Below are 26,785 nucleotides of genomic sequence, written 5' to 3'. Positions count from 1 at the left end.
AAAAGTTAAGAAATTCAAGTCTAGTTGCCATGACAAGAAGATTACGAAAAGAAATAAATGGTTCCGTTTTGCATATCAGAACTCAACAAAAATTAGCAGCTCTTGCATATCATTGTATACCAGTTTGTCACACTTCTGAAGTCAACAGGGACAATTTTTGGAGAAAGAGCACACATGAAAATCCACAATAATTAAAAAAATCAAAATCAATACATTTAGGAATAGTCAGAAAGAAAAACGAAAGACAGCATGTTATTACTGAGCAAACATACATGCCTCTCAAATTCAGTTTTTTATTGCTACTATTTAGATACTTTTGAAGCAAGTTATTTCTAATCATTTAGAATTTCCACTTTTGTGGTAAGATCTTAATTAATTATATGTATATATTCATATATTGAAATCTACAGTTAACTAACCAAGAGAGAAAAATAGAGCAGTAAAATACCTAAGTATAACACAAGAAACATTGAACATTTTCACCAGATGATTGCCAGAGATGGATGGCTGATACATATGAAATGGTGAAGCTAAATTGATGAGCATTATCCAGTCAATTACTGCAAATGGAGTTAACAGAACTGGAACCCATCAGACAAGACTGTCTTGTCTCCAGAGATACCCTGGCCAACACCATCATTAATTATTCCTGCCATCTCATTTTACTCACTGTCAGCTATGGTGCAAGGGACAATGCCAGGGTGTACTTGAGAGCTCTGCTGTCTTGGCCTCTCCGTGGGGTGGAGGTTGAGGAAGGGAGGAAAAGGTGTGTATAAAGGTTCATCCATCCAGCCCAATGGACTGCCTGGTAAGGAAATCCCTAGAATCCCACTGTCTCTCACTAAGCTGTGCGGTGGCAAGGGCAGGCAGGTCACTTTACAGCTCATCACCAAATTAGAAAGGCTGTGGGTCAGTCAGAGCAGCAGCCAGACCACAGAGAGATAGAAATAGATGGGAGCACTACCATTCAGTCAGCTGACACTCATTCACCAGGATCCTCTCTCATCATGAAGAGAGTCAAGCACTGCGCACCAGGGACAGGGAGGAACACAAGACAGCGTTTAAATCTTCAGAGACCATCCAAACAGTAATGGATACATGGTGTGGACATGGAGAAACACTGTACCAAAACACTGATGATCAGGGGGGAATTGAAAGACATTGAAGCAAGATAAGAAAAATATACAATGCCACACTAAAAAAAACATTCTATTTACATTTGAAATATGAAAATCATATGTGGGAATACATATTACAGAAACACTGCACTATAGCTGAAAAAGCTTTAAATGTTCTATTATCTAGCTTAGTAATGCCAAAATATTCGGTAAAAAATGTAAATAAACTAAAAAATGTATAAAAAACATGCATTAAAAACATAGGTTCTCCAACTTTAAATTCAGTTTATTATATATGTTTTCTCTTACAAGCAACACACTAAATTGCAACAATTAAAGACTGGAGAGGAATCTATAACACTTTACAGATTAAGCCTGCATGTGAGCTGAAGTCTTATATGTATGCGACATGACTTGATTTAAAGTTATACTCAACAGAACATTGATAGAGTCTGCAATGTTTCTGCAGAAGAGAAATCATCTTTTACCATCATGTGCTTTTTTACTAGGTTCTTGAGAGGTGCTTTTTATCAGAAAAAATAGTCCTAATTATTCTCATAAGTCATTGATGCACTATAGATGATGTTAAATTATGTGGTATTTCTTCATGTTTATGGAAAAGTTCATGTTCATAATTAGTATTGCCACTATGTGTGGACATATTGGCCTCTTATCATTCAGAGAGAGGACTGTTAAAAAATAGGCATTATCCGAAAATGGAAATTTATAGTTTAATACACCACTAATCTTTTCATATTACTCCCTGTTGCAAAAGGCAATGATGTGGATGTGCAAGTTTCTTTTCTTGCCCCTTCTCCCTGCCAGAAAAGAGTATGTATTAAGTTATCAGAGCTGGGAGAGATGTTACTGTGTATGGGAGGATGTGCTGTTCGTGCATCCTATCGTACCATGATGGCGAACCCTCCCCACCTCATGTTTTCCTTGCGCATCTTTGCAGGTGTGAGTGAAAAGAGCACAGTGGGGGCGAGGAGTGACTGGCTTGCCTGTCACTTTGAGGAGTAGACCAAAACATTGCTTAAAGGAATCAGTATCTAGTAGGGAAGAAGAAAGCAGATGCATGCTCACTATCACCATGACTGAACCGTCCTCCCCTGGAACAGCAAAGGAGAGGGAGGCACCCAGTGTCTAAAGTTAATATTCTTATCTGCTCTTTAATGATTAATCTATTTCTCATGGTCATGTCTACTGGGAGCAGAAGGCAAGAAAAATGTATTATCGTGACCTTAATGTTTTGGTTGTCTTCCTATCACAGTGGCCTACACAGGTTACAGTATATTCTGATATAGTAGTAAAGCTATTACAACTGGAATATGTGGTGAAACTTTTTCATGAATTGATGAAGGCATAGTCCTACGATAGATATAGCGAAGAAGGATGTGTATTATATTTTCCTCTACATCACAAGATATATGTGTGTATTCCAGGAGCCGGAGATTTTGGAAAAGCTCCAAAATTGGACATTACAATTCCCATATCCATTGTTTTCTTGAATGACTGTTAATTGTTCTGTCTTCAAAATCCAAGCAAATGACATAGAACCTCTCAATTACCTGCATGGAAACAAATACAGGAGAAAAAATTAAGTAAGGAGGGCAACCACAGGGATCATCACAGCAAATTAACTTTCCTCCTCTAACCCTATTCTCAGTGTCCTCCTCTCTCACACCAACTACTTTCATATCCTCTCTAGCATACATGTCCTGCTCCAGTCTAACATACTTCTCTGCCACTTCAGACTCCCACATATAATACCAGAGTTCCTCTCTTGGCATCCTGTCATATGCTTTTCCAGGTCTACAGAAATGCAATGCAGCTCCCCCTGGCCTTCTCTGGTCCTCTGTAAAGCATTCTCAGCAAATACCGCCCTTTCAAGGCATGAAGCCATACTGCTGTTCACAAATTCTGATTTCTGCTGTCAGTCTAGTTTCCATTACTCTTTCCCATATATTCATTGTATGGCTCATCAACTTTATCCCTCTATAGTTGCCACAATTCTGCACATCCCCCTTATTCTTAAAAATGGGCACCATCATACTTCATCTCCATTCTTCAGGCATCTTCTCACCCTCTTAGATCCTGTTGAATAATCTAGTCAGAAACTCGCTGGTCTACAATAGTCACCTCTTCTATGCTTCCTTCTTTCATTTTCCTTATTCATCAGCTCTTCAACGTATTCTTTCCATCTTCCCATCACTCTTCTGGCATCTGTCAATACATTTCCCTCTCTATCCTTAGTCACCTGGACCTGCTGTACATCCTTTCCATCCCTATCTCTCTGTTTCGCCAACCTGTATAATCATTCTCTCCCTCCTTACTGTCCAACCGAGCATACATGTCATTGTACGCCCTTTGTTTTGCCTTTGCTACCTCTATCTTTTACCTTTTGTTGTAGCTCCCTGTACTCCTGTCTGTCCCACTTCTTCTTTGACTCCTCTGCTCTGCTTTGTCCTCCTGATCTTTCTTGATGCCAGAATCATCCTACAAAGCAACCATCCTATGCTGTCTGGCGACACTCTCACATACAACTACTTTACAGTCACTGATCTCTTTCAGGTTACCTTGTCCATTCAAGATGTAGTCCACCTGTGTGCTCCTACCTCCACACTTAAAAGTTACCCTATGTTCCTGTCTTTTATGGAAAAAATTGTTCACTACAGCCATTTCCATCCTTTTTGCAAAATCTCCCACCATCTGTCCCTCTGCGTTCCTATCCTGTATACCAAATCTGCCCATCACTTCTTCATCCCCTCTATTGCCTGCATCAGCTTGCCCAGTGAAGCCTGCACCAATTATCACTCTCTCATCTCTGAGGATATTCTGCATCACTTCATTTAACTTATTCCAGAACTTCTCCTTCTCCTATAACTCACATCCCACCTGCGAGGCCACTAACAACACTGAGCATCACACCTTCAATTTCCAGTTTCATAAGTCTATCTGACATTCTTTTCACCTCCAGAAAATCCCTCATAAACTCCTCCTTCAAGATAACTCCTACTCTATTTCTCTTCCTGTTAGTACCATGAAAGTACAACTGAAAACCTGCTCCTAAGCTTATAGCCTTACTACCTTTCTGCCTGGTACATCCACCTTCCTTCTCTGCATCATGTCGACCAACTCTCTGCCTTTTCCTGTCATCGTCCCAATATTCAAAGTCCCTACTCTCAGTCCTAGACTCTTGCCTTTCCCGTTCTGTCTCTGCTCTTCTGAACACGCCTTCCTCTTCTCCTTCTTTGACCCACAGTAGCCCAATTTCCACCAGTACCCTGTAGGTCATCGGTACCAATGCCAGCTGTTGTTAACCTGGACCTCGACTGATCTGGTATGAGATTATTAGGTTTGATTCGCATGTTTGATTTTGGAAAAAGTTTTACGCCGGATGACCTTCCTGACTCAGCCCTCTGCATTTATCCGGGCTTGGGACTGGCTCAGGGAGACACTGGCCCGTGCCGCCCTGAGGCTGCATTTAAATGCATTTAAAAGTGACCAATTGGTATAAAAATGTGGTAATAGTGCAACTTTGGTTATGCAAAAAACTACCAAAGTCACCCAAATGACATCCCATTGCATCAAACAAGTGCTCACTGTATTCCCAATAGCTCATAGCATACTTTAGATATAGAACCATAGAAACATTTGTTTCAAAATGATGCCTAAACAGTAGTAAGCTGAGCAAAATGTATCCAATCACCCCAACTTCAGACAAGTCATTCAGATAACAGACAGGGAAGTTTGTATTTTACCCAGTCAAATGTAGCATTCCCAATGGAACTCTCATGGTTAAATTTCATTTCAACTGTCTCTTATTACTACACTTTTAATAAACAATTTCCCTGACATCAGGTTCCTATGTCATCAGCTTATGGGTCAAAAGGACATCGATACCAGTTTGTATATTTTCATCCAGAGACCAAAGTCTTATTGGCACAGAAATGAAGATGGCTAAGAAAGGCCCATGGAGAAGACAAAAAAAGGAAGGAGTGAGTGCAGACATGCCCATGTCTCCTGCAGCAGACGCCTCCACAGACAGTAATGACACTCTTGCTGCCGCTTTTTTATTTATCCTATAGGAAGACATTAAGGCCAGAGGTTACTTTGTAAAAAGTAATTACTAAGCTGTTATATATACATTGGTCTCTGAGTGTGCATGTACCATAATTTAGCTGCGACCTGAACATTCCGACCAGAAGCTCCTGAAAGAGCAGAATTTGTCTTGGAAGCATGGAGCAGAGGTATAGTTCTCCACAGGCTTTATTTTTAGGGAGTATTCATTTGGCCTGAACGCAGGCCTGCTGTGTGCCCACACACTTAGACACACTCACACACTACAGCTATACAACTAAAGTCACTAGTAGGAGAGTGAATGTTGCTTACACATCCACGTATCCACATTCTCACCTGGCTCCGATACACACACATACACACGGGGGATAATACACACAAAACACACCTTGCAGGACATCTTTCATCAGATTGCTAACCAGCAAATTAAGTCAGGCCAGCATAACTGTGAGCACCAGATCAGATACAGATCCTTGCAACAGTATGTGTCATGTGTGAGTGTTAAATTCATTCACACGTCGCCATCCCACCACACAGAGCTTTTATTGGCTAAACAGGAAAGACAAAATCAATCAGAGAGGCATCGACAGCAGCTGGAGGGCGAGCTCAGCATGCGGTCCATCTGCATCACATAACAAGTCTGTCTGCTTGCCTCTCTGTGTGTCTGTGTATTCGTACTATGTTTATGGACTGGCCAGGTCATCAACAGGAATGACAAAGATTGCTTTGGCTGCAGAGTGGGTGCTATTATGGTACTAGAAGGTGATGTGATGCACACAAGGCTGATAATACTGACAGTTGATTAACCTAAAACCTTTTAAGTACCTGTCTCCATTATAATAATCAAGCCAGCTGCATTACAATATTTATATATATTTTTTCTCCTCCCAAAATCATTTACCAAACTAAAACAATACTATATATATATATATAGATTATATGTATATATTTGGTATTTAAAAATGCTGGATCAGCAATGAATCAAGGTCTAATGAAATCTATTTAATGAAAATTTGGGACATCTTGAACATTTGAATCAAGACTAAAATACTAAAATACATCCATTAAATATGAAATTCAAGATGGTTTGCAGCGTTTGACAAAAAAAATCACAGGATTTTCTTTTAATGTATCTGAAATGAAATGGGCTATTAAGTGTTGACGGTTTCATATGTCCATATCAATTAGTATCTTCAGCTAATCGGAAAGGTTAGTGTGCCCCTCTTGACTGATAGTTTTCAAGCCAGCAGGCCTCCTTCAAATTCTAATTTGTCCTGACAAATAAAAAGTAAATGGTTCAATGACATAACTACAATCAACACAGGGTTTGTACATGGGGTGTACAAACAGAACACAGCTACAGTACACTGGATGTCCTGACACCCCTGGTATATCACCAGAGCATTATTAACACCAGTTGACTTCATTTTCTGTACCATGAATGACAAAAAAAAATTATGGGAATCTCATTACATGAAAAATAAAGACTATTGTTTTTTTTTTCATGAGGGCAGCTAAAAAGAGCATTATATTGCACTATCAGAGAACCAAGAGAAATCTATACATATTTGGTTTGATCGTGAAATGACTGATCCTGTATCAACTGGCTCTTGATGTTTAATGGAAGTCTTAGATGGGGCATGAAAATGAACCTTGTTCTTGTTGGGAAACTCATTAAAGTTATGCTGTGCTAAACAATGTTTAGCACAGCATGTTGGTTGATGTTAAAATCAAAGTAATGCAGCATCTAAATGGCAAGAAATTAATGAAGCAATTGATCTGAGACAAGTCAAATGCCTTACATATATATGACATTTATAAATAATAATAACTGTGACACTTAGAAGTTCAAATATGGCACCCTGAACATGTCTTGTTTAATCCAAACATGAAAATATGTTTTGTTGCTTTTGCAAACAGAGTGTGTTTTACCCATTCAGTGTGGTTTGGCATGAATCTTCCCACAGTGTTCTTTGTTGTATGCAGCCACGAAACATCAACTAAATAAATCCTCACACAACATCCAGAGGTAATAAAACAGCTTTTCTTTGGGACCAAAAATCTGACAAAATAATGTAGTAGCTAAGTTTGCTAAATACAGTTAAGTATATGTATGTCTGTATGTGTGTAACATGCATATTTTGACATCCAAACCACAAACCTATCATGTCCTTCCTTTGTCAATGGCCAGGCTAGGAAGACCCAACTCCACCACAAAGCAGCAGCTAGTTCCTTTTCAAATGTCCACATCCCGTCGGATAAAGGCCACTGTGGCAGCCATGTGTATTGACATTAGTCTATTCCTGAGGGTATTCCGCTCTTATCAGAGGTCAGATAAGACCATTTCACAGGCCCTCACCTCAACGGGGCTACCAATGGAAACCAGCTATGACAAGAACTGACCTTTTTCTCAGTGTTTGTCGCTGTTGGAGATGTCAAGAAGGGAGGTTTCTGGGTGAGTGTATCTTTCTAGATGTAATGGTTGTAGCAAAATTAAATATGTGGTCTTTGGTTCTATGACACAAACAAGATAACCTTGAAATTTCTGACAGGAAGTGGTTAGAGCTGAGATAGAAAAGCGTCATTGGCCTGAGGAGTCTGTGCAACAAAAGACAGTCAAAGCGTCCTATATCACCTCACAGGGTTGTTTTTGGGAGTCCACCATTAGGCTTAGTCCATGTTTTCACCAGGGTCACTGAGTTAATCTTCTTGAACTTGGAAGGCCAAAGCACCAGAATCTACAGGGCCAGCATGGAGACTCTCTGGAAATAACAAGTCTGAGAGCCTCTTTCCTACATCTAGTCTTCTGAGGACCTCATCCCCGAGTCACCGCACCCCGTCTGGGCCCTGCAGGCATCTCAGGCTGACAGCTCTTGGGCCAGATACTGGCAGTATGACAGAGCAGTCATAATTGGCCCCTATTCATTTCTCTGGGATAATCCTCACCTAGGTTGAGACTTTTCTATTCCTAGCATCATTTTTTTCACCTATGTTTACACAAGGTATGTATCGGTTTCTCCTCCTCCCGAGGCTTTCACCTTGGCTGTGGGGCTTTATACCCGACCTGTGTGTTTTAATGTGTGTCTGAGGGTGCTGCTCTTCCTGCATAGCTGCTGGGGCTCGAGACCTGAGGTGACAAAGGCCTTGTGAATGTCTGACTCACAGACAACTGTCAGCCTTCAATGGGTTGGATTAAGACTGAGGTTAGAACCGAGCGCACCCTGACATGTTGACATGTTCTACTAAGTGCATTTCAAGGTGGATTTAGTGTGTTTGCTCCATTGTAGAGGGACATAAGAGACACAATTGCTAAATGGGGCCGACTATTCTCAAGACAGTGGGTGAACTTTACTCCTGCTGTCTGGGTTACGACTGACACCAGCTTCATTCTCAGGGTGAGTGAGGCTGCTGTGGATCCAGAGGAGGTTCAGGGGTTTCAGAGAGCTATGTCCTTAACCAAACAAACACATTGGAATTTCTGCCATTGTTGGTGCAGTAGTTTGAGTGACAGAGCCGCATAGCAGAACAGCCTGTCAGCAGAGACGACTCAGGGTCAGAGTTTGACCACCCTGGTGACACAGCTTAATATGAAGGCTGAGCCATGTAGTATGTTTAAGATAACCTGTCCAAATCCACAGAGATGTATTCCCCGATAAGCTCACATTCAACATAAAGTGTGTCGTTCTTTTAAGAATCAGTGTAAGAAAATAAACTTTCTTCCAGAGAGTTAGATGGGAAAACATGAAGCATATAAAGCTACTGTTAGTACCCAGTTTAGCTAACTTAGCTCAAAGGAAACTAACATACCTGGATTTAAGGAAAAAAGACGTGCCAAGCAGTATTTCTTCAGCCTGATTTGTTCAATTTGTACAAAGCCTAAAAAAGCGAAGATAAAAGAAACAGTGGTCCTGGGGGTGGACTAAACCCACTATTGGTTCTTCTTCTTCTTCCTCTTCTTCTCCTTTCGGATTTTCCCTTCAGGGATCGCCACAGCGAATCAACCTTCTCCATCTAACCCAAGTCTCTGTATCCTCCTCTCTCACAACAACTAAACCCCTTACTGCTCATTGAAAAAATACATAAATAGATCAGGGTCACCAGTTGAATAGCTTAAATACATGGAAAAATATATCAAACATTATAAAATCAATGAAGTCTCCAGGAATGGAGCAAAAAAAAAAAAAAAATAATTGCACAAAAATGACAAAAACAGCCTTTCCCCATTCAAATTTTAAAAATTGGACATAAAGCTCAGATTTTCTCTCATTTAAATACAAGTAATGCTTTTCACATGCATTTAGAGAAAAGTAAAATCATACCATTTCTCATTGTGCTGAGGAAAATGTTAAAGTTATTATTATTTCATCATTTTACCCAAGAGATTTTTTGTGAACCCCCAAACTTAAAGTTCCAACTGCATCTATGACAAAAACATCAGGTTGTGGTTTTACTGGAAGAAAAGAGTGGAACTATTTCTTGGAGACTGTTGCTTATCACCCCAACAATAAAATAGCCCTGCAAATAACACCCCATGTTTATTACATTTGAAGAAACACCAGAAGAGTTATTTACCTGTCTCCAGAGTTTAAGCTAAATGTTGACTTAATGACACGAACACACAGACTCATCAAAAGTTCAATTAAATCATGGAACATCCTTACTTTAATTGTGGCATTGAAAATTCCAGTGTTATAGCTTTACATATAAATCAATTACAACAAAGCTGAAATAGAAAATAAGACGTCTCTATTTACAACTAGAAAAAAAATAAGGACAGCCAGTAACACATCAGGCCTGCACTGCCCAGTTGTGGGTTTTAGTGCAGATCATCATAAACTGGCTTGAAAGCTGAACCCTGACCCCTTTTGGGATACAGCTGAGACTCACCGCTCAACATGGACTGATTGACTGGTCAACAATAATAATCCCAAATTGATTTGACATTATTGATTTTTTTTTTTTTTAAACTATAGACGGTTTAATATTGTGTGTTAAATCAGCAATACCTCTCTGTGTGTACTTAGTTTAAAATAACAGTGTGGAAGACAGAAAGCAGAGGGGGAGCTGAGGGTAAAAAGCAAACAGACATTACAGCTACACTGATGGCCTGAATGACTTCCCTTGCGTTGTCTTGGGCCCAACGTGGGGTCTCCGAAGTGGCTTGTTAAGCACAGAAACACAGACTCAATTGCCCAGGACCCTCTCCTCTCGGTCCTGTGTTGGTTGACTCTGTCCATCCAGTGGCCATCGTACACACACACACACACACACACACACACACACACACACACACACACACACACACACACACACACACACACACACACACACACAGACCCCCACCCCAACCACTGAAGCCCCTCAGCTCCTGCCGTGCAGCGCTGGAGCATGTGAGCCCTGTGCTCGGAGTGATAGAGTCAAGCTGTTCCTGCTGAGCGGAGGTCAGGGTCCTTCAGTCAGCACCTCGGCCCTGAACAGAGCACACAGGAATCACCCCCCTCTCCCCTCCCCAAATCAGCGGTCTCTCCCTCTCCCCAAGCCCTGGTCCAAATAAACCTGGTAGCCCGCTCTCTCTTTTTCCCCCTCTCTCCATCTCCTGGCATGCAGTCACTCCCCTCATCACAATCATTAATCAGCTGAGGCAGATTAGACTTCACATAAAAATAAACTGTACCCACAAGTCTTCATTTAGGTTCCCCAATTTCTCTATTGAGAATTCCTCCTTGCCCCTCTAGCTTAACGCACCCCAAATTGTTGGGAGAGTTTCACTTACACTACAGGTTGAGCATTTGAGCACTTTGGCAAACTGCAGGGGTCTATTAACTGCTTTATTGATATAAACAACTTGCCTTATCTTCGGCGGTGATGACTCCTGAGAGCAAACCTGCCATCCATGTAAATACACAGCTGATAACCCTTATCCATTTGGTACAAATAAAGCCCTGCTGTCTAACTTCAACCAAAAGCACGTATCTTTTGTGAGGATTAAAGGAATCAAATGTGCAGGCTGAATGCATGGGCGCTTATGTTTTATCCACTGCCACTTTATCCCTGCTCCCACTTCTGGCCTTGAGAAATGGGAGAATGGGAAGGCAATAGTGCCACCTTTAGGTGAGGCTGAGCAGTGCATCTTAAGCAGAGCCGATAAAGGGACGGAACGTATTGGTAGTCCTGCCGTGTTTTTTCATGGCCATTGAAGAGGGTCCGCTGGACTTTGGATCTTTAGTCAGGACTTTACTAGCGGACTGACTGACTGACTGCTGACTATTTGTGTGTGTCCATGGGAAATGGGGCGGTGTTGCTGTGGCGACGGCCCTGAGGCTATCAATCAATGTCATGGGGGGGCTACGCATGTGTGTATGTGTTGCGAGGGGGCGATGGTATGTGTCACCTCCAAGACTAATGGACAGGAAGTACAGACGGAGAAACAACAATATTTGTATAATATATATTCAGAAAAACATTAGGATCCATTCCTCGTTTCTTGTGCAATTTCAACAAAAGCCGAAGCACAAGCCTTAATCCTGATTGATGAGCCTGTTTATTTAAAGGACGCTCACTCTGCAGCTATGATTCTCACTAACTTCATCTCCAGTGATTTTTCGAACACAACATCCATCCATAGGAGGTAGCCATGTTCCTTTTCACATGGCATTTCAGTGACACCAATCTAGCCAAGCTGTGTGTCTGGCACAGCACAGAGGGATTGGAGGAGACAAAAAGAGAAAACGGGGGAAACCCAGACCATTATTGTGGGCTATTAACCTCTCCCTACAGTCACCGAGTGACCCTGTGTGCTAGCAGCCGTTCAGAGGCCGAGGGGCTTTAACCTCAGCAACCAGTGACTGTTGCATCCAATCCCGAGCGTTTAGTGATGTTGACCTTGACCAGCTCCTCGGCGCAGGTTGGATGAATGCCTACTGTCCTCAACAGGTGGGAATATGTGGCCCCGCACCTGAGACACAAGAAGAGAGTTCATTCAAACTCCACTCAAGAAATGAATGTCTTCATTTCAGCAGCTCTCACTGCATGCGGGGCACTGATAATGACTTACTTTTATTTGATGTTTTCAAAAACGTCTTTAATGTTTAATTTTTTTTTTTTTGGTAGCATACTTAGTAGCTCGTTGCCTACTGGAAAAAGTGTCCAATGATATCCATGACATGTTGGTATATATGTTAATCATAAAGATCTCACTTGGAAATGAACCCATGTGTCAACACAGGCATTTAAGTGTATGCGTGTCATCCTTTACAGATTTGCTACACACCACATTCACAGACACACACACACACACGCACATATAGTGTATGTGTGTGTGTGTGTGTGTGTGTGTGTGTGTGTGTGTGTGTGTATATATATATATATATATATACACACATATACACACACACACACACACATATATATATATATATATACACACACATACACACTGTGTGTATATATATTCATATATATTTACACACACACACACACACACACACACACACACACACACACACACACACACACACACACACACACTCCGCTATAACAACTTCAGTGTTTTATTGCGATACTTATTTCAACATTTTAAATAATTTATTTCCTTTTCATATCACTTTGAAGAAAACTATTTTCCAGCTGACTTAAGTCTAAACTTCATCACCACATAAATCAGCAAACAACAATCAAACTGACAGACACAACAATGCAGGCTGGGGTAGGAGTTGAGGTGAGATTAATAACTTTGAGGTCTGTCCTTGATGTAACTCTTCTTTCAGGTCTTTCAAGTTCAATATTAATATTGTTCTGAAATTAGCTTTTGTGAATTTCTGTGCCCTTTCCATTTGCTTCATGACTTCATGAAGGAGATGCGTGTTTGCTAGTTTTATGTGTCTTAATACATTTACACCCAAGATGTTATCTGATTTAAGAGATTCTCTGCAGTCAGAACTATAGTTCAAGTGTTTTACAACCTGACTGAAAAAAAGGAATTATTATTATTGGACAGGAAACAGATCTGTGTATATTTTTCTGATTGTTCCCCATATCCTGTAATGCACCTAGTTCCTGGTAAAGAGGAACATTTGTCATTCTTAGAAGGTGAAATAATTTACTTTCCAAGCAAATTCCCTTTGGTACTTAATTATGACAAATATTTTCCACTGCTGCTGGGCTAATTCATAGCATAACTCACCTACAACAAGAGTTTTGGCTGCATGTAAAGTCCCTCTCTTTAAAAGATTATTCCCCAGGATTTGTTCTTTTCTCCTATTTCTATGCGTTTTCCATGACTGGAGAATGGGTCAGCAATTTACCAGATTTTCAGAGGTTTTTCCGGACATGTAGGAATCCTTTAAATGAGGCTGGAAGTGATGCAATATTCAGCTGATTATTAGTTCACAATCTGCTGACTACGAGTCATGCATGGACATGCTTTTACTTAGATCTTATTAAAATACAAATAATTTGTAACAGAATATTATTCTGTTACAAATGCTTTATGCAAAGTTAGGTCATTTTTATCTTGGCTACTTTTAGCTAACCTTATTGTGATTTAGTGTCCATTAGCTGCAACCATCATGATCAGCCTGTTGGTATGTATAACGCTCTGCTCGCTTATAGGAGGTGCATAATAAATGTGGAGGATTATCATTTAACTTACTGAAGGCTCAGTGCAAAGCCCTGTGTGACCTCCCCAGCATTCGGACCTGTGAAGTGCAGGCCCAAGATCCTCTGATCTCCATCCCTCTCACATACCACCTAAGGAGGCAGAGGATCATGTTAAAAATCCAAAAGTGGAAGGGGTGTCAGTGGTTGCTTTACTTTACAAAGTCACAACAATCGCTTGGCATTGAGGTTATCGCTCATTTTTATATAGCACATTTATCCCACAACACCATGACTACCAGTACAACTTTTATTTGGATTAACCTGAAACACAGTACATGATGCATGGACGAATAACTGCCCTGACTGAAAAATAGTGCAAAAATAGTGTGCAATATAAACCTACCTTGATGTAGCACTGAGTTGCATCACGGTCTGCAACAGTGAATTCCAGAGGCTTGTAGAATGCATGGTAGATCTACAAAAGATAAAAATACAAGATTATGCCATCGTTATTGCAATGACAGTTCAATGATCTAGACTTACTTAAGATCATCATGATAATTTTAATTTTGATGATGATATCACACATAGTGTTATAAATATAATGCATTTGGAATTATTGTTTCACCTTTGAAAGGATGATGTCATTGTAAGTACATGTGAATAAACACATACTGGGCATGTGTGGACTACTAGAGCATCACTGAAATAATAACAAGAAGAATGAATACATTTATGGAGGCAACCCTGTTTTTCTCAATTAACCAGTTTACGTAATTATAACAGTAAAACAAAGGAGTATACATTCGTAATGATTGATGCAGAAATGCTTACAGGATTGCTATGACTAGTAGGCAACAGGTACCGGTAATTAGATAACACATTTTTTAAGTAAATCTTAACAGCAGTGGGATATGATTCAGTGTCCAGACTAGTTTTCCAGTGGCTGCTCCTTATGTTGAAGACGTCTGTGTAATGTGTTTTATTCTACATGTGAGCGTGCTGACACAAGTTTTGAGGGCTGTGCAGCTGTCGTGGAGCCGCCGCTGCAACTCTTCCTTAGATCTCAGCACTCCTGTCATTACCCCATACACACCTCAATCAGGCCTCGTGCTCGCCTGTCAATCATGGACGGGAGCCCCACCTTAGCGGCTAAACAGTTTATCCGTGGCTGTGTGCAGGTGTTGGCTAGCATCTGGCACAGCGCTCACATTCACAAGCCTAAAAAATACAAAGTTGCTTGCCTTGCATTGTACATCCGTTTAGGTGTGTGTTTAGGAGTTAAGAACATTCTGTCTTTTTGTGCAGGTTGATAGCAGGTGGAAGATAATATCAATATAAATGTACAGTGTAAATTTGCTGTTGTGTTACATGTAAACATTCATGAATTGTTGTAACTGAAAGGTTGGAGCTAAGATATAATTCATTGTGTTTGGCGATTATTGGTGATTGGCCTGTTTTAAAGAGCCAATGTTCATAACACCTCATCTTTCACCAGAGACTATTTGCACTTGTTTTCAGAGATGGTAATTTTGGAAAAAAAAATCTGTGGAACAGGATTTACTTTCTAAGCTTTAAAAGTATTTTTCTTGCAATGATTTATATGTGATAATTAAAGGGTATGACATTCAGCAGTAGACAGTAGAGCAACCTTGAGGAAGCAGGGGTATCAAACAACAACCTTCAGAGAATTGGACCGACACCCTCCCCACTGAGCAATACTCTTACCTCTATGTTGTCTTTTCCATGAATCCTCTCTGCCTCCTCCTGGGACAGACCTACACAACCATATTCCAGAGGGGTGAAGACAGTGGTTGGGACCTGACACACACACACACACACACACACAAACACACACACACACACACACACACACACACACACACACACACACACACACACACACACACACACACACACACACAAACACACAAACACACACACTTTAAACTTTTTTCCCATATTGAAATTGGCAATATTTTCTAGCATTTAAGGCAAATAAGTTTACAGCACCCAGTTTTCAATCTTATCTCATGTAGGGAAGGGTGGGCAGTTTTGCAAATTAGCTTGGTACTGTATCCATGCAGGAATCACATTCATAATGGCAGGCACAGATGGCACCAAAGATAAGATGCTTTACTTTAAAAAAAAAAAAAGTGACCGATGTCCAAGAATAAATAGGAACAAAAATGGAAAGAGCTTGGAAAAAATGTTTAGTGATGCTTAGGCTTGAGGCTCTCTTTTTTGTAAGTTAGGTTACGCTAAAGGTTTGATCTATGAAAAATGAAAACAATTGGGCTAGCAAATTTTGGGAAAACAACAACAGGGAATGAGTTGATCATCAAAATTATACTAAAATGAAAAACCACCTACTAGAGCACATGGAGACTTACTGACTAACACGATGATGTACACATGGGTTACCTGCCGATATCCTGCCAGAATATCTTTCTTTCCTGCACAGCAACTCAAAAATGGGTTTAAAGCCATGGATGATTATGAAAGTATGAACTGATATTTCCTTATATGTGCTAAATACAAGTATGAAAATAATGCTGATCTTATTCATTTAATCCCAGCTCAAAAGCTCACTCAGGTTCAGGCTTTGGAAGGATGGATCAAGCCTAACAGTGAACGTGTGTGTCTTACATTGTCGTAATTCATGAGTTCTGAGCTCTGGCCAGCAAGTCTGCGGGCGAGGAGCTTTCCTGCGCTAATGGCGGTGGGGGTCAATTCAGGACGACCCTGAAACAAAAGACAACCTCACTTTAGTGAACCCCCCCACCCATCACCACACACATGAACTTCATAAACAGTGAAAATTAATAGTTTGAGCTATGCATTAAATTTGAACTTACACCCACGTATATATGCACGAACGTGTGCGCAAAACACACACACACGCAAGCATGCATGTACGTGCACACACACGCACACACAGTGGGACAGAGTACAGCTGGGAGGCAATTCTATGGAATGTTTTCATTATGTTCATCCACCACACATCTGCACGTCCAAAGCATCCCTTGCATGTATGTGAATATTCCTTTTACTGTTAACACACCAGGTAGGATGTGTCACTATACTGCATTTTTTGGCACTCTGATGGAGACTCAAGTTGTCATGGAGAAGAAAAGAAAACAAGAGAGCAGTGGACAAATTGAGCAACATATCAACCCTTCCACTTAAAAGGAAAGGAAAAAAAAATCCTGCATCTGTGAAAAGTTGACAGACAGATTGGGGTGAAGCACAACTCATCAAAGCGAACTGTCAGTCAGAACGGAGCAGTGCAAGTGTGTGCGAGTGTGTGTGTGTGTGTGTGTGTGTGTGTGTGTATGTGTGTGTGTGTGTCAGGAGGCCTAGGAGGCAGGAAGGAAGTGCACAGCTGTGATGAAAAAGCAACACTGAAATTAGCAGGTGTAACTAGTATTTACAAGGCCGGCTCTGCTTGGAACAGACAGCATCGTTGCAAATGATTATGTGAAGGCAGAAAGGAATAACCAACCAAACACACATGGACACCCACACAAACACACAGGGTTCCAGCTGGACATCATGGCTTATACCAATTTCCAACTACTAATACAGCCCTTTCTTATCTAAAAGAAGCAATCAGAGATAGGGAGAGGATTAGTATGGTGATCATACTTTAAAACAAATGCTAAATGTGAAACTATTGCCAGCAGCATAATACCTTAGCTTAGTGTAAACAATGCAAGGAGAGTGAAACAGAAAGCCTGGCTCTATTCACCTCTTATTACAACTGGCTACAATTACCAACGCCACCACATCTCACAGACACACATAGCTCACATAGTATTTTTGCTCATGCCCAACATAGTTAACTGTTGTTGGGTATTTCAGTAATTCTTAGGTGGACATATCTGCAGATATTCTTTTTTTATACCAGGGTTGGGCTTCCATCAGCTATCTGTGGCAATAAAAACAGGCTGCTGTCCATCCCAGCCTTCTGTTTAAAAATAAAGTGTGTGTGTGTGTGTGTGTGTGTGTGTGTGTGCGTGTGCACGTGCGCGTGCTGACATAAAAATCATAACATGCTGTCACCCTGGAATCTCAAATGCTATTCATAACAATGAGCCCATGTTTTGGGCTCAGAAAATGATTCGATATAATCTTATATGGTTAGGGTGGGGTGGGGCTTGATTTATGGGGCCATTTATCTGCATCAAGTTTTAACACAGTGTAGGGCTAAAATGTCTTGACCGCAGTCAATTCACGCTTTGGCACACAACACAATAACGGCAGACTTCCTTACACAGAATGTATGGTAATACGAAATTGAAGTGATCCGAAGACTTGCTTACCTCACAATATCTTACTAGTTTTTTTTTTCCTGACTCAATATATATAATGTAAATATCTGTTGAGCTCTACAGATACAGTATGAGTTATGGGCTGCTTTGTATGCATTGTCTTCACTTATCAATATCAATATCAGTAAATCAGCAACAAATGTTTCAAATGACACTTCCAGGATGGATATTACAAATAAAATCCATAAATCATTATCCCAGATAGTTCGTTTTCAAAACATTCCACTGCTGTCATGGCCTCACATTTATCGACATAGCAATAATATTCACTATAAACTTTTATTTTTTTGTTGTTATTACTAATCACATATTTTTATCTTATAGCTGATGTGTTACATGGCATTTCCTGTCATAGAGCTGAGAGAAGTCAAAAGTCACTGCAAGAGATCTGGTCAACTTCCCAGTTACTTGGGAAATGATTGCTCACTTCCAGAAACCTGGGGCAAAAAAATCTAAACAAAGTCAATTCATCATAGTGTTTCTCTATTGCGATTCATACAATGAATATTTCTGATATCAGTATGAAGTCTGTTGATGATTCTCACCTCGCTGATGTCACCAAAGGCGTAGATGTTTGGCACAGAGGTTGACTCATCAGCGCCCACGATTATTTTTCCTGTGACACTGTCGATTTGCACACCGAGCTTGTTCAGACCCAAGGCTTTGGTTTCCGGGGCTCTACCTGAAGTCAGAGGGAGGAGACATAACTGTTTTGATCATTATGTCTCCAGCAATAAACATACTGATGATTACAAAGCTGTTAAATAATAAAAAATTGCAATTCAGCTCCACCAATGCCAAAACAGAGAAGGATTCACTCAGAGGAAGTCTAATGATAGTCTGTTTTCCAGCCTGGGAAAACAACCCAGTGATTCCAATTTGTAAACTGATAAACAAAAATTTTTAGTGAGTACCCAAAACTCTGGAACAATCTGCCCCTAGGAGCTAAAACTTTGAGTCTTCGGAGCTTCATTGAAGCCACCAAACAGCTCCTGCTAAGAAAACAAATATGCCAACACTAAGCCAGAACCGTCTCCGTCTCGAGCCAAATTGTCTAGCGGCCTGCCCCGCCAGCCTCCTTGATGCTTCCGCCTTGCTTTTGCATATAATAAAAAAAAAAAATGATATGAACCTCTTATCACGGCCCTAACCACAAGCAAGCGGTTTTAACTGGTTTTAACATGTTTTAACTTGTTTTCCGGTTTTAACCTGTTTTAACCTGTCTTCAACCTGTTTTAGCTACTTCTAATTCTTTTTATTCCCCACTGGAGTACATTTACTCCACCCACGGACAGCCGGGTGCAATATAGCAACTCTGCTAAGCCTGTCTGGTACATCCATCTTCTCATATCGCATTTTATGCTGAAATGTTTAATGGCACTGTACTGTCTGTCCTTAAATAAAATTCATTCATTCATTCATACGCGACCCGACTCTGGATAAGCGGGAGAGGATGGATGCACTTGTTCATATTTATGCAAATCAAACCTAACAATCTCATACTGGATCAGTGAGTCCCTGGTTAACAATGACAGCCATTGATACTGATTAACTACACAGGGTACCAGTTGAAATTGGACTACTGTTGGTCAAAGAAGGACCAATATTGTTAATGGCTATGCCCACAGGTGGGATGTGAGTTAGAGGACCATGATGTCTGCAGATGACATTGTGATCTGTAGTGAGAACAGGGAACAGGTTGAGGAAAATCAAGAGAGGAGAAGTTATGCTCTGGAAAGGAGAAGAATGAAAGTTAGTTGCAGCAAGACATAGTACTGTATATGTGTGTGAATGAGAGGAACGTGGGTGGAACAGTGAGGCTACAGAGGGAAGAGATCAAGAAGTTGGAGGATTTCAGGTACTTTTACTTGGGGTCAACAGTCCAGAACAGGAGAGTTTGGAAAAGAGGTGGAGAAATGGGCTCAGGGAGGTTGGAATGGGTGGAGAAAAGTGTCAGGGGTACTATGCCATAGAAGACTATCAGAAAGGATAGGTATACAAAACCAGTGAAACCAGCAATGCTGTATGGCCTAGAAACAGTAACAATGATGAAAAGACAAGAGGAAGAGCTAGAGGTCGAAAACATGAAGATGCAGAACCGCTATTCAGTTGACTTTTGATCTAGCACCCATCCCTGACTTGGCAACGGATGTGCATGTTTTTCTCTATCTAGCAGTAACATATAGTACAAATCAATATTGATAATGTATTCAACAAAGAAGTATCTGTTAAATTTCCATGTGGTGTGAAGGTTGAGGCGACTGAATGCCCATTTTTCATGAATTGATAAAAACAATGAGTCACGGAGGCAGGAGTGGCCTTTGGAACAGAACATTCCTGGTTTGAATCCAGCGCTCCTCCTCGTCTGTCAAAATGTTGTTGAGGAAGACACTGAACCCATAACTGCTCTCCTGGTTCATCCATGATGGGTTAAATGCAGTGGTCAAATTTCACTTTATGTATAACTGAATGTGTTGAATAAGGGGATTTCTATTTCTATATCAAAAACATAAGGAAAATAACCCTTATCTCCGAACAAATCACCACACAAACTTGTTGCCATTCAAATGATTTAGGGCCTTTACACTCCAGTGGAGGCTCAGTATAGCTTTTAATATGATTTTATATAGAAAAGAGAGGATCATTGATGAAAAGTGGTGGAAATTCTAATAAACAGCTGGGATCCAATCAACCCATCAAGGGACATGGTAAGGTGTGATTTCTGACACTTCCTAGCGGACAGCTGACTGATGCTGTCGACACAAACTCCATGGTGATTGAGCATGAACCCCCCCCCCCCCCCCCCCCCTTCCCCCATGGCTTCTCACAACCTGCCTGGGCAGCAAAATAAACAACTGGCCCTGAGGTACCTATGTAGATGCTATCAGACAGCAAAAAAATAAACCCCAGAGACCCTTTTCCTGGCTGGAGCCAAAGAACAACGTTTTCTCTCTCCTCTCAGACCATGGGGCTACAGGGTCCTGTCGACTCTGCAGCATGGGTGGTTGTAGAGATGGAAACCATAGAAGGAGAGAAGGAAGTTAGGCTGGATAGACAAATTCCCAAAAGAAGAACTTCCAAATATTTTCCTGTCTAGTGGGGCCACAACACTGGAAAGTTCTGTGTAAACATGGCTTTCCTTTATGACATTTCTTGTGAATTTCTGTGGAATCTTAGATGCATTTCAGTAACTAACTTTTTTCATTTAAAATTCAATTTGTTACTTTAAAAGAAGAAAAAACTATTCACATTAACCCCGCATCTCAATTGTGTGTTGGCAGCCAGGATTTAGCGGTATCTTTGTGAAGTGGGTAACAGGGTCTTCCCAGAGAGGGCATTGAAGGTCAAACACTTCATACAGGATGTTTTTGGTTTAAAAAGAATACTTGAATTTTACAATCAAAATTAGTAACAGAAACTTGGTCCTGATAGAATTTCTTCGTAAATATTTGGTCTTCCTGAGGCTTCAGTCACAGCATTGTGACTCCATTGTATGACAAGGACACAACAAGAGTGGTCTGGGTGATAAGGGACTTGGTAGGTGGTTGAACATGCATGCAGACATACACATGCATACATGCATGCACACACCCATCCACAAACACACTCATATCCACACACACACATGGTTCAGGCAATACGGAACAAAGACTGTTGTGACATAAAGAGGAAGTGTCCAGATTGCTAGGCTAATTAGCCACAGCAAACCTTCAGTAGTTGAAGTAAGAGCTTATTGCTTATCTGATCGATCAAATGAGCAAGAACAATGTGAATGGGATATGTTTTCTTGGGCACCACATCAGTAACAATGCCAAAAGTTATTTGGTGTTTTTCAAGCCGAAAAAGTAAAAAAAAAGAAACTGAACTCCTTGCTACAAATGTATCATTTGTCCATCAATGAATTACCCGATGCTAAATTAATTTTAATGCCATAAAGACTTATCTTTTAACTACATGGGATCAAATCCTAAAATAACACACTTTTTCTATTTGGCCAAATTCAGAGCTTTTTTTGTTTTTCACAGGAAACTGGCAATATTGATGAAATCCATTCCAAGACGCATACTTTCTTGCTCTTAATAAATAACAGTCAAATGAAATCTTCCTCCCTGAAAAGCAACAGGAGACCAATGTGTTTTTTATTTGATTTACCACAAATAGATGAAGTAGTATATTCTAACACTCAGCAAAAGGCTGAATAAAGGCTGAATGAGTGGGTTTTTCATTATAAAGTGAGGTAAGCCTAAATTAAAATATTGCAAAGAGTAAAATTCCTTTTTTTTTTCCTTTGAGTCCTTTTTTCAGCAAGGGAATCATGTACATAGATAGTGATTGAACTGATATCTTAAATTTATAAAGGGTTGAACATAAATTAAACAAGCTGTGAAAAATACTGGTGTTTATTTGGAAAAAGAATATAGCTATATTATATTTATAACCAGAAATAAACATTTGTCTGAGTGATATGTACAGGAATCTTTCTGAATGTAATACTGAACAATTTATGCAAATGTATTGGTAAACATCAATTTCAGGCTAATCAACATTGAAACAAGTGCAGATGATGACTTTTTCACATTTCAACTTTTTATGGTAACAAATATGTTTGAAAGTTCAAGTGTGAATGCAATATGCATGTTCTCTTACATCTGGATAATTTGACCAGATGGCTAGACATCACTCTTCACCTTGCGTTTTATATCATTATTGGTATTTTATCATATATGAATATAGGGTCAACTGTATAACTGTAAGTTCAGTAGTATTGAGATTAATTGTCCCGCCATAAGTCTACTGCTACATCACAACTGCACTGTTTTTAAGATTGTAAACCTAAATTATTAAAAAGTCACAGCAACACAGGAGCACCAGGAACAACTGTCACCTTGTATGTATATAAATATAAAGTACATTACAATTTACTGGAAATAGTTTAAACTTCGAACATCCTGCAAAAACACTTATTTTAAATGACATCCTCAAGCACCGTGTTGTGCAGTGAGGAGGAAGGCTGATGTGTCCACTGTCCACATGCATACAGGAAATGTGGAAATGCTCTGTTTCCTGGTGTGTTTCTGCAGGCACACCTGGCCAAGGGAGCGGCGGTGTGGCCAGGAAGGAACAGGGGAAAGGTGGAGGCAGGGCCAGGGAGAAGGATGTAGCAGACGCTGGTGATACTATCCCCCAGTCCCCTCTGGCCTTTAATAACTCCACAGAGGCCTGGGACCCATTCTGGCCTCTAGTGTAAGGTCACAGAAAAGGGAAATGGCCTTGGACTCGTAAGTCCTGCATGTATACATCAAAGAGCAGAGGCCACCCTCTTACTGGTTTCACACTAAACTGTATAGGAACAAATGCTGTCAGGGATTCAGCACATAGACTCTTTCATTGGCTGGAAGCACAAACCCACCATATTGCTACAATGGTCAGTTAAACGACTGCAATCTCTTTAAATCAAAGCAATAGCAAATTGCATTTAAGTTAGAGACAACCAATTTTTGATTTTTGGAGCTGATCTTGCTGCTTGGGAGTAAAATGTCTAGATATTGATAAACTGGCTATAATTTAAGATGCTAAATAATGTCCAAATATGATACTGTTGAACAGCCTGTAGTACAAGTTATTGAAAACTTCATGTTAACATTACTAGGGCAGTCAGTTTATCATCAGAAAAACACTGGACCACCTATCAAGTGGAACAGCAATTCAAGTTTAAGTAAAAAGAAAATAAATAATGTGTTGGAACTTTAAACCTATGTTTTCATTGTATTAAAGGGATATAATTATTATATATTTGGAAAGTTGAAAGATGCTGGTGACTTAGTAAGGCTGTTTGATGGATCTCAATCACATGGTTGGCTTTATTCATGTATGAACTCTGGCTGCTCAAAATGAAGGAAACAATGACAGAATCTCACACAGGTGAAAAAAACGTGTTAAAACTCATTCTCAGCCCCAACAGTCTCATGCCAAAATGATGTGGGAATTCAGAAAAAATTGAGGAAAGAACAAACGTCATCTCAGCTGCAGGGTCACGCACATCCTTTTTACTGTCACACGCACCGAGCACAGGGACACTCACAATACCCACACGCACTTGGACAAACAAATATACACACACAGGGACACACGCACGCATACTGGTATAGAATTGGAAAATCCTAGCGGCCAGTTATTTGGAAGCAGAGTCTTTGAAAGTATTCCACAGTGTGGTCTGACGGATGTCCCCCTCATTGTTACTGATACTGCAGCTTAGAGGCAAAGGTGAATTGATAGAAGCAGTGGACGAAAAAGGGCTGGCCGTGATGGCAGACGGGAGCCTGCGGGCAGGGTTGGCAGTGACAGATGCAGGCTTGGTTTCCGCAGGGCTGGCATGAGCAGGAAGACCCAGAGGTGGAGAACAAAGCGTGGGACGCAGTGACCCCATGCCTGGGTCTATCCTGCCCAGTCCAGACCCTCTCCATCAAGAGAGGCTAACATTGGGTGATTAACACTTCCCCTGGCCATCCCATCACTCAGTCTTTATTACCTTGTTTTCAACCTTGATTCCTCTGCTACCTGCTGACACTGCACTCTATTGAGCATGACAATGAAATTGGGTTATGAAGGTGGCAGGGAACAGGCAGGCATAGTGGTGTTTTATTTCAGGGAAGCCCTGTTACCTCACAGAGAAACAGTACACTCTGTGTTCTCCTTCTCCACCATCAGTTGAACAACAAGGTAGCTATTGTGGCTCTCGAAAGGTGACTATCGGTTCCATGAAGTTTTTGTCAGTAAACCAGTGAGGCAGATGCCAGAATATTCTGAATTTCAGTTCTGATTATGACTAAAGCTCTAAAAAAAACCCTCACCATAGACAGCGGCATTGTTGTTCTTTTTTGACAATGGTGGCGCCAAACTGGACAAAAGCATTATACTTGGTATGGGTCACTGCCTGGATTGTTTAGCTAAAAGTTAAAATTATCTCAGCGAGGACCTTGGGCTCCCCACCTTGTAGCCAGTAATATTATAGCTATGCACAAACCAAAGTGACACATGTACGGTGGACTGGATTTGGTAGAGAAATTAATCAGCATTATCACACTCTAATATTTTGGAACCTGCGGTGGAGTGTTCTGGTGGAGGGCAGCAAACTGGATCTCTCATGGCAGATCAGTGTTCAGTTCTTGAATCTAAATTTAGCATTTACATTTTATAAAAATTAACATGCACATTATGTTGTAATTAAGATGTGCAGGCAAGCACATCAAGGGATTTACAATAATAGTCATACCCTCACATTTGGGGGTTGTATTTAATGTTCATGTATACGTTTTCAGGTCCAACATCATAGAGACATAAATTTAATAAATTCAAACAAATCTATACCCACACAATGGCAAGTAAATATTAGGCAAAGTATTGGGTATATCACAACAAAAGTAGGCGTGGATCAGGTCAGCAAATCACAGAAGTGTCTGTTTTATTGTCCGATGAACACCAACCAGTTTCTGGCCAGAATTGGCCCATGATATGTTGGGACTGTTTTTCCACCTCTCTGACCACTTTTGTGTTGATCTAATTCCTAAAACACGAACTTTTGTGTCATTGTCTGTATGTATTTTACTTACAATTTTACAAAACACTCACCGACTGCCCACAACACAGTGTCAAATGTGTCCTGCTGTTCGTTGCCTGTCTGGGAATCGTTCCAGGTCACCTGCAAAGCTCCGGAGGGGAGTTTATCCACTTTCTTGGGGACACACTTCCATGCAAACCTTGTTCCATAAGCCTCCATGTAGTCTGTTACTAGACCTGCCATTTGCTGTGCAAACAAGAAGCATCTACTCAGCAACAAATATCACATAAACCACAATCGGGGTGCAAGGACTGGAATACAAGGCAATACCTTATCAAACCCCCGGAGGGCGATGCTGCGGACCATCACTGTGGTGTCCAGGCCTATGCCTGTGAGGAACCCTGCACACTCCAGAGCCACATCTGAGCAGCAACAGGTTAAGGACAACTATCATTAACCCTCTCAGGCTCAAATTAAGTTGTAGTTGCAGGAAAAATCTGATATTTGGCTGTCGCAAATCTGCAACATCTGCCTGGAGAAGGTTAAAATTTGCATTAACTTAACACCTGGAATCTTACACTTATGTTGATAAATTTCAATATTGCGAGCTGACTTGTACATAACCATTTGGATCAATTTATTGCCAATTGTACTGTATTTGTCACCTAATTTGTCGATCGAACATTTTAGTGCCAGACATTTGGAACATTGAATGATGTAACTTATAAAATTTGACAGTGACGCTGGTGATAACTTCATGTTAGGATTTCAGTAGTACAATTTCTCAGCTCATTGTTTGTGATGTTCATTCAGTGGTTCAACTTTCAATTTATCTGGATGACAAAGGATACAGCTGGCACCAACCACAAGCCTGCAAAACACAAATAAAGACAGGCTCTTTAGGAGAACTAATAACAAAATCCAAATAAAGGCTGTGCTTGACAGTCATGCTCTGTCGTTTGCTTTGGCCAAATAAAACAAATCAAATCTAAAGCTAAAATTGGTTACTTTCAATCCCATCATTAGAGGTGATGAATTACAAAACTTCAGATCCTCAGAGAGAAGTGGAAAGGTGTAGACAGTAGACGTTTTTG

At 40.5% G+C, this 26,785-nt stretch overlaps 1 protein-coding gene across 1 annotated transcript in view; it reads right to left on the bottom strand.

The window, feature by feature from the left end:
* Positions 1-9,835: 9,835 nt before the first annotated feature.
* Positions 9,836-26,785, bottom strand: part of txnrd2.2 (thioredoxin reductase 2, tandem duplicate 2) — a 29,686-nt gene continuing 12,736 nt past the window's right edge. Inside the window, exons 9-17 of the mRNA XM_086169854.1 lie at positions 26,543-26,562; positions 26,022-26,113; positions 25,763-25,937; positions 18,679-18,815; positions 16,449-16,544; positions 15,528-15,620; positions 14,203-14,274; positions 13,852-13,949; positions 9,836-12,156 (exon numbers count right to left, since the gene is read on the bottom strand). Of these exons, the coding sequence (XP_086025980.1) occupies positions 12,027-12,156; positions 13,852-13,949; positions 14,203-14,274; positions 15,528-15,620; positions 16,449-16,544; positions 18,679-18,815; positions 25,763-25,937; positions 26,022-26,113; positions 26,543-26,562 (913 nt within the window). The 3' untranslated portion in view covers positions 9,836-12,026. The remainder of the gene's footprint in view (positions 12,157-13,851; positions 13,950-14,202; positions 14,275-15,527; positions 15,621-16,448; positions 16,545-18,678; positions 18,816-25,762; positions 25,938-26,021; positions 26,114-26,542; positions 26,563-26,785) is intronic.

This window comes from Fistularia commersonii, chromosome 22 (assembly GCF_037954325.1).
Source record: "Fistularia commersonii isolate RoL2024-O1a breed Wild chromosome 22, RoL_Fcom_v1.0, whole genome shotgun sequence".
NCBI classification, from domain to species: domain Eukaryota; kingdom Metazoa; phylum Chordata; class Actinopteri; order Syngnathiformes; family Fistulariidae; genus Fistularia; species Fistularia commersonii.
This window is presented reverse-complemented; position numbering and strand designations above follow the sequence as displayed.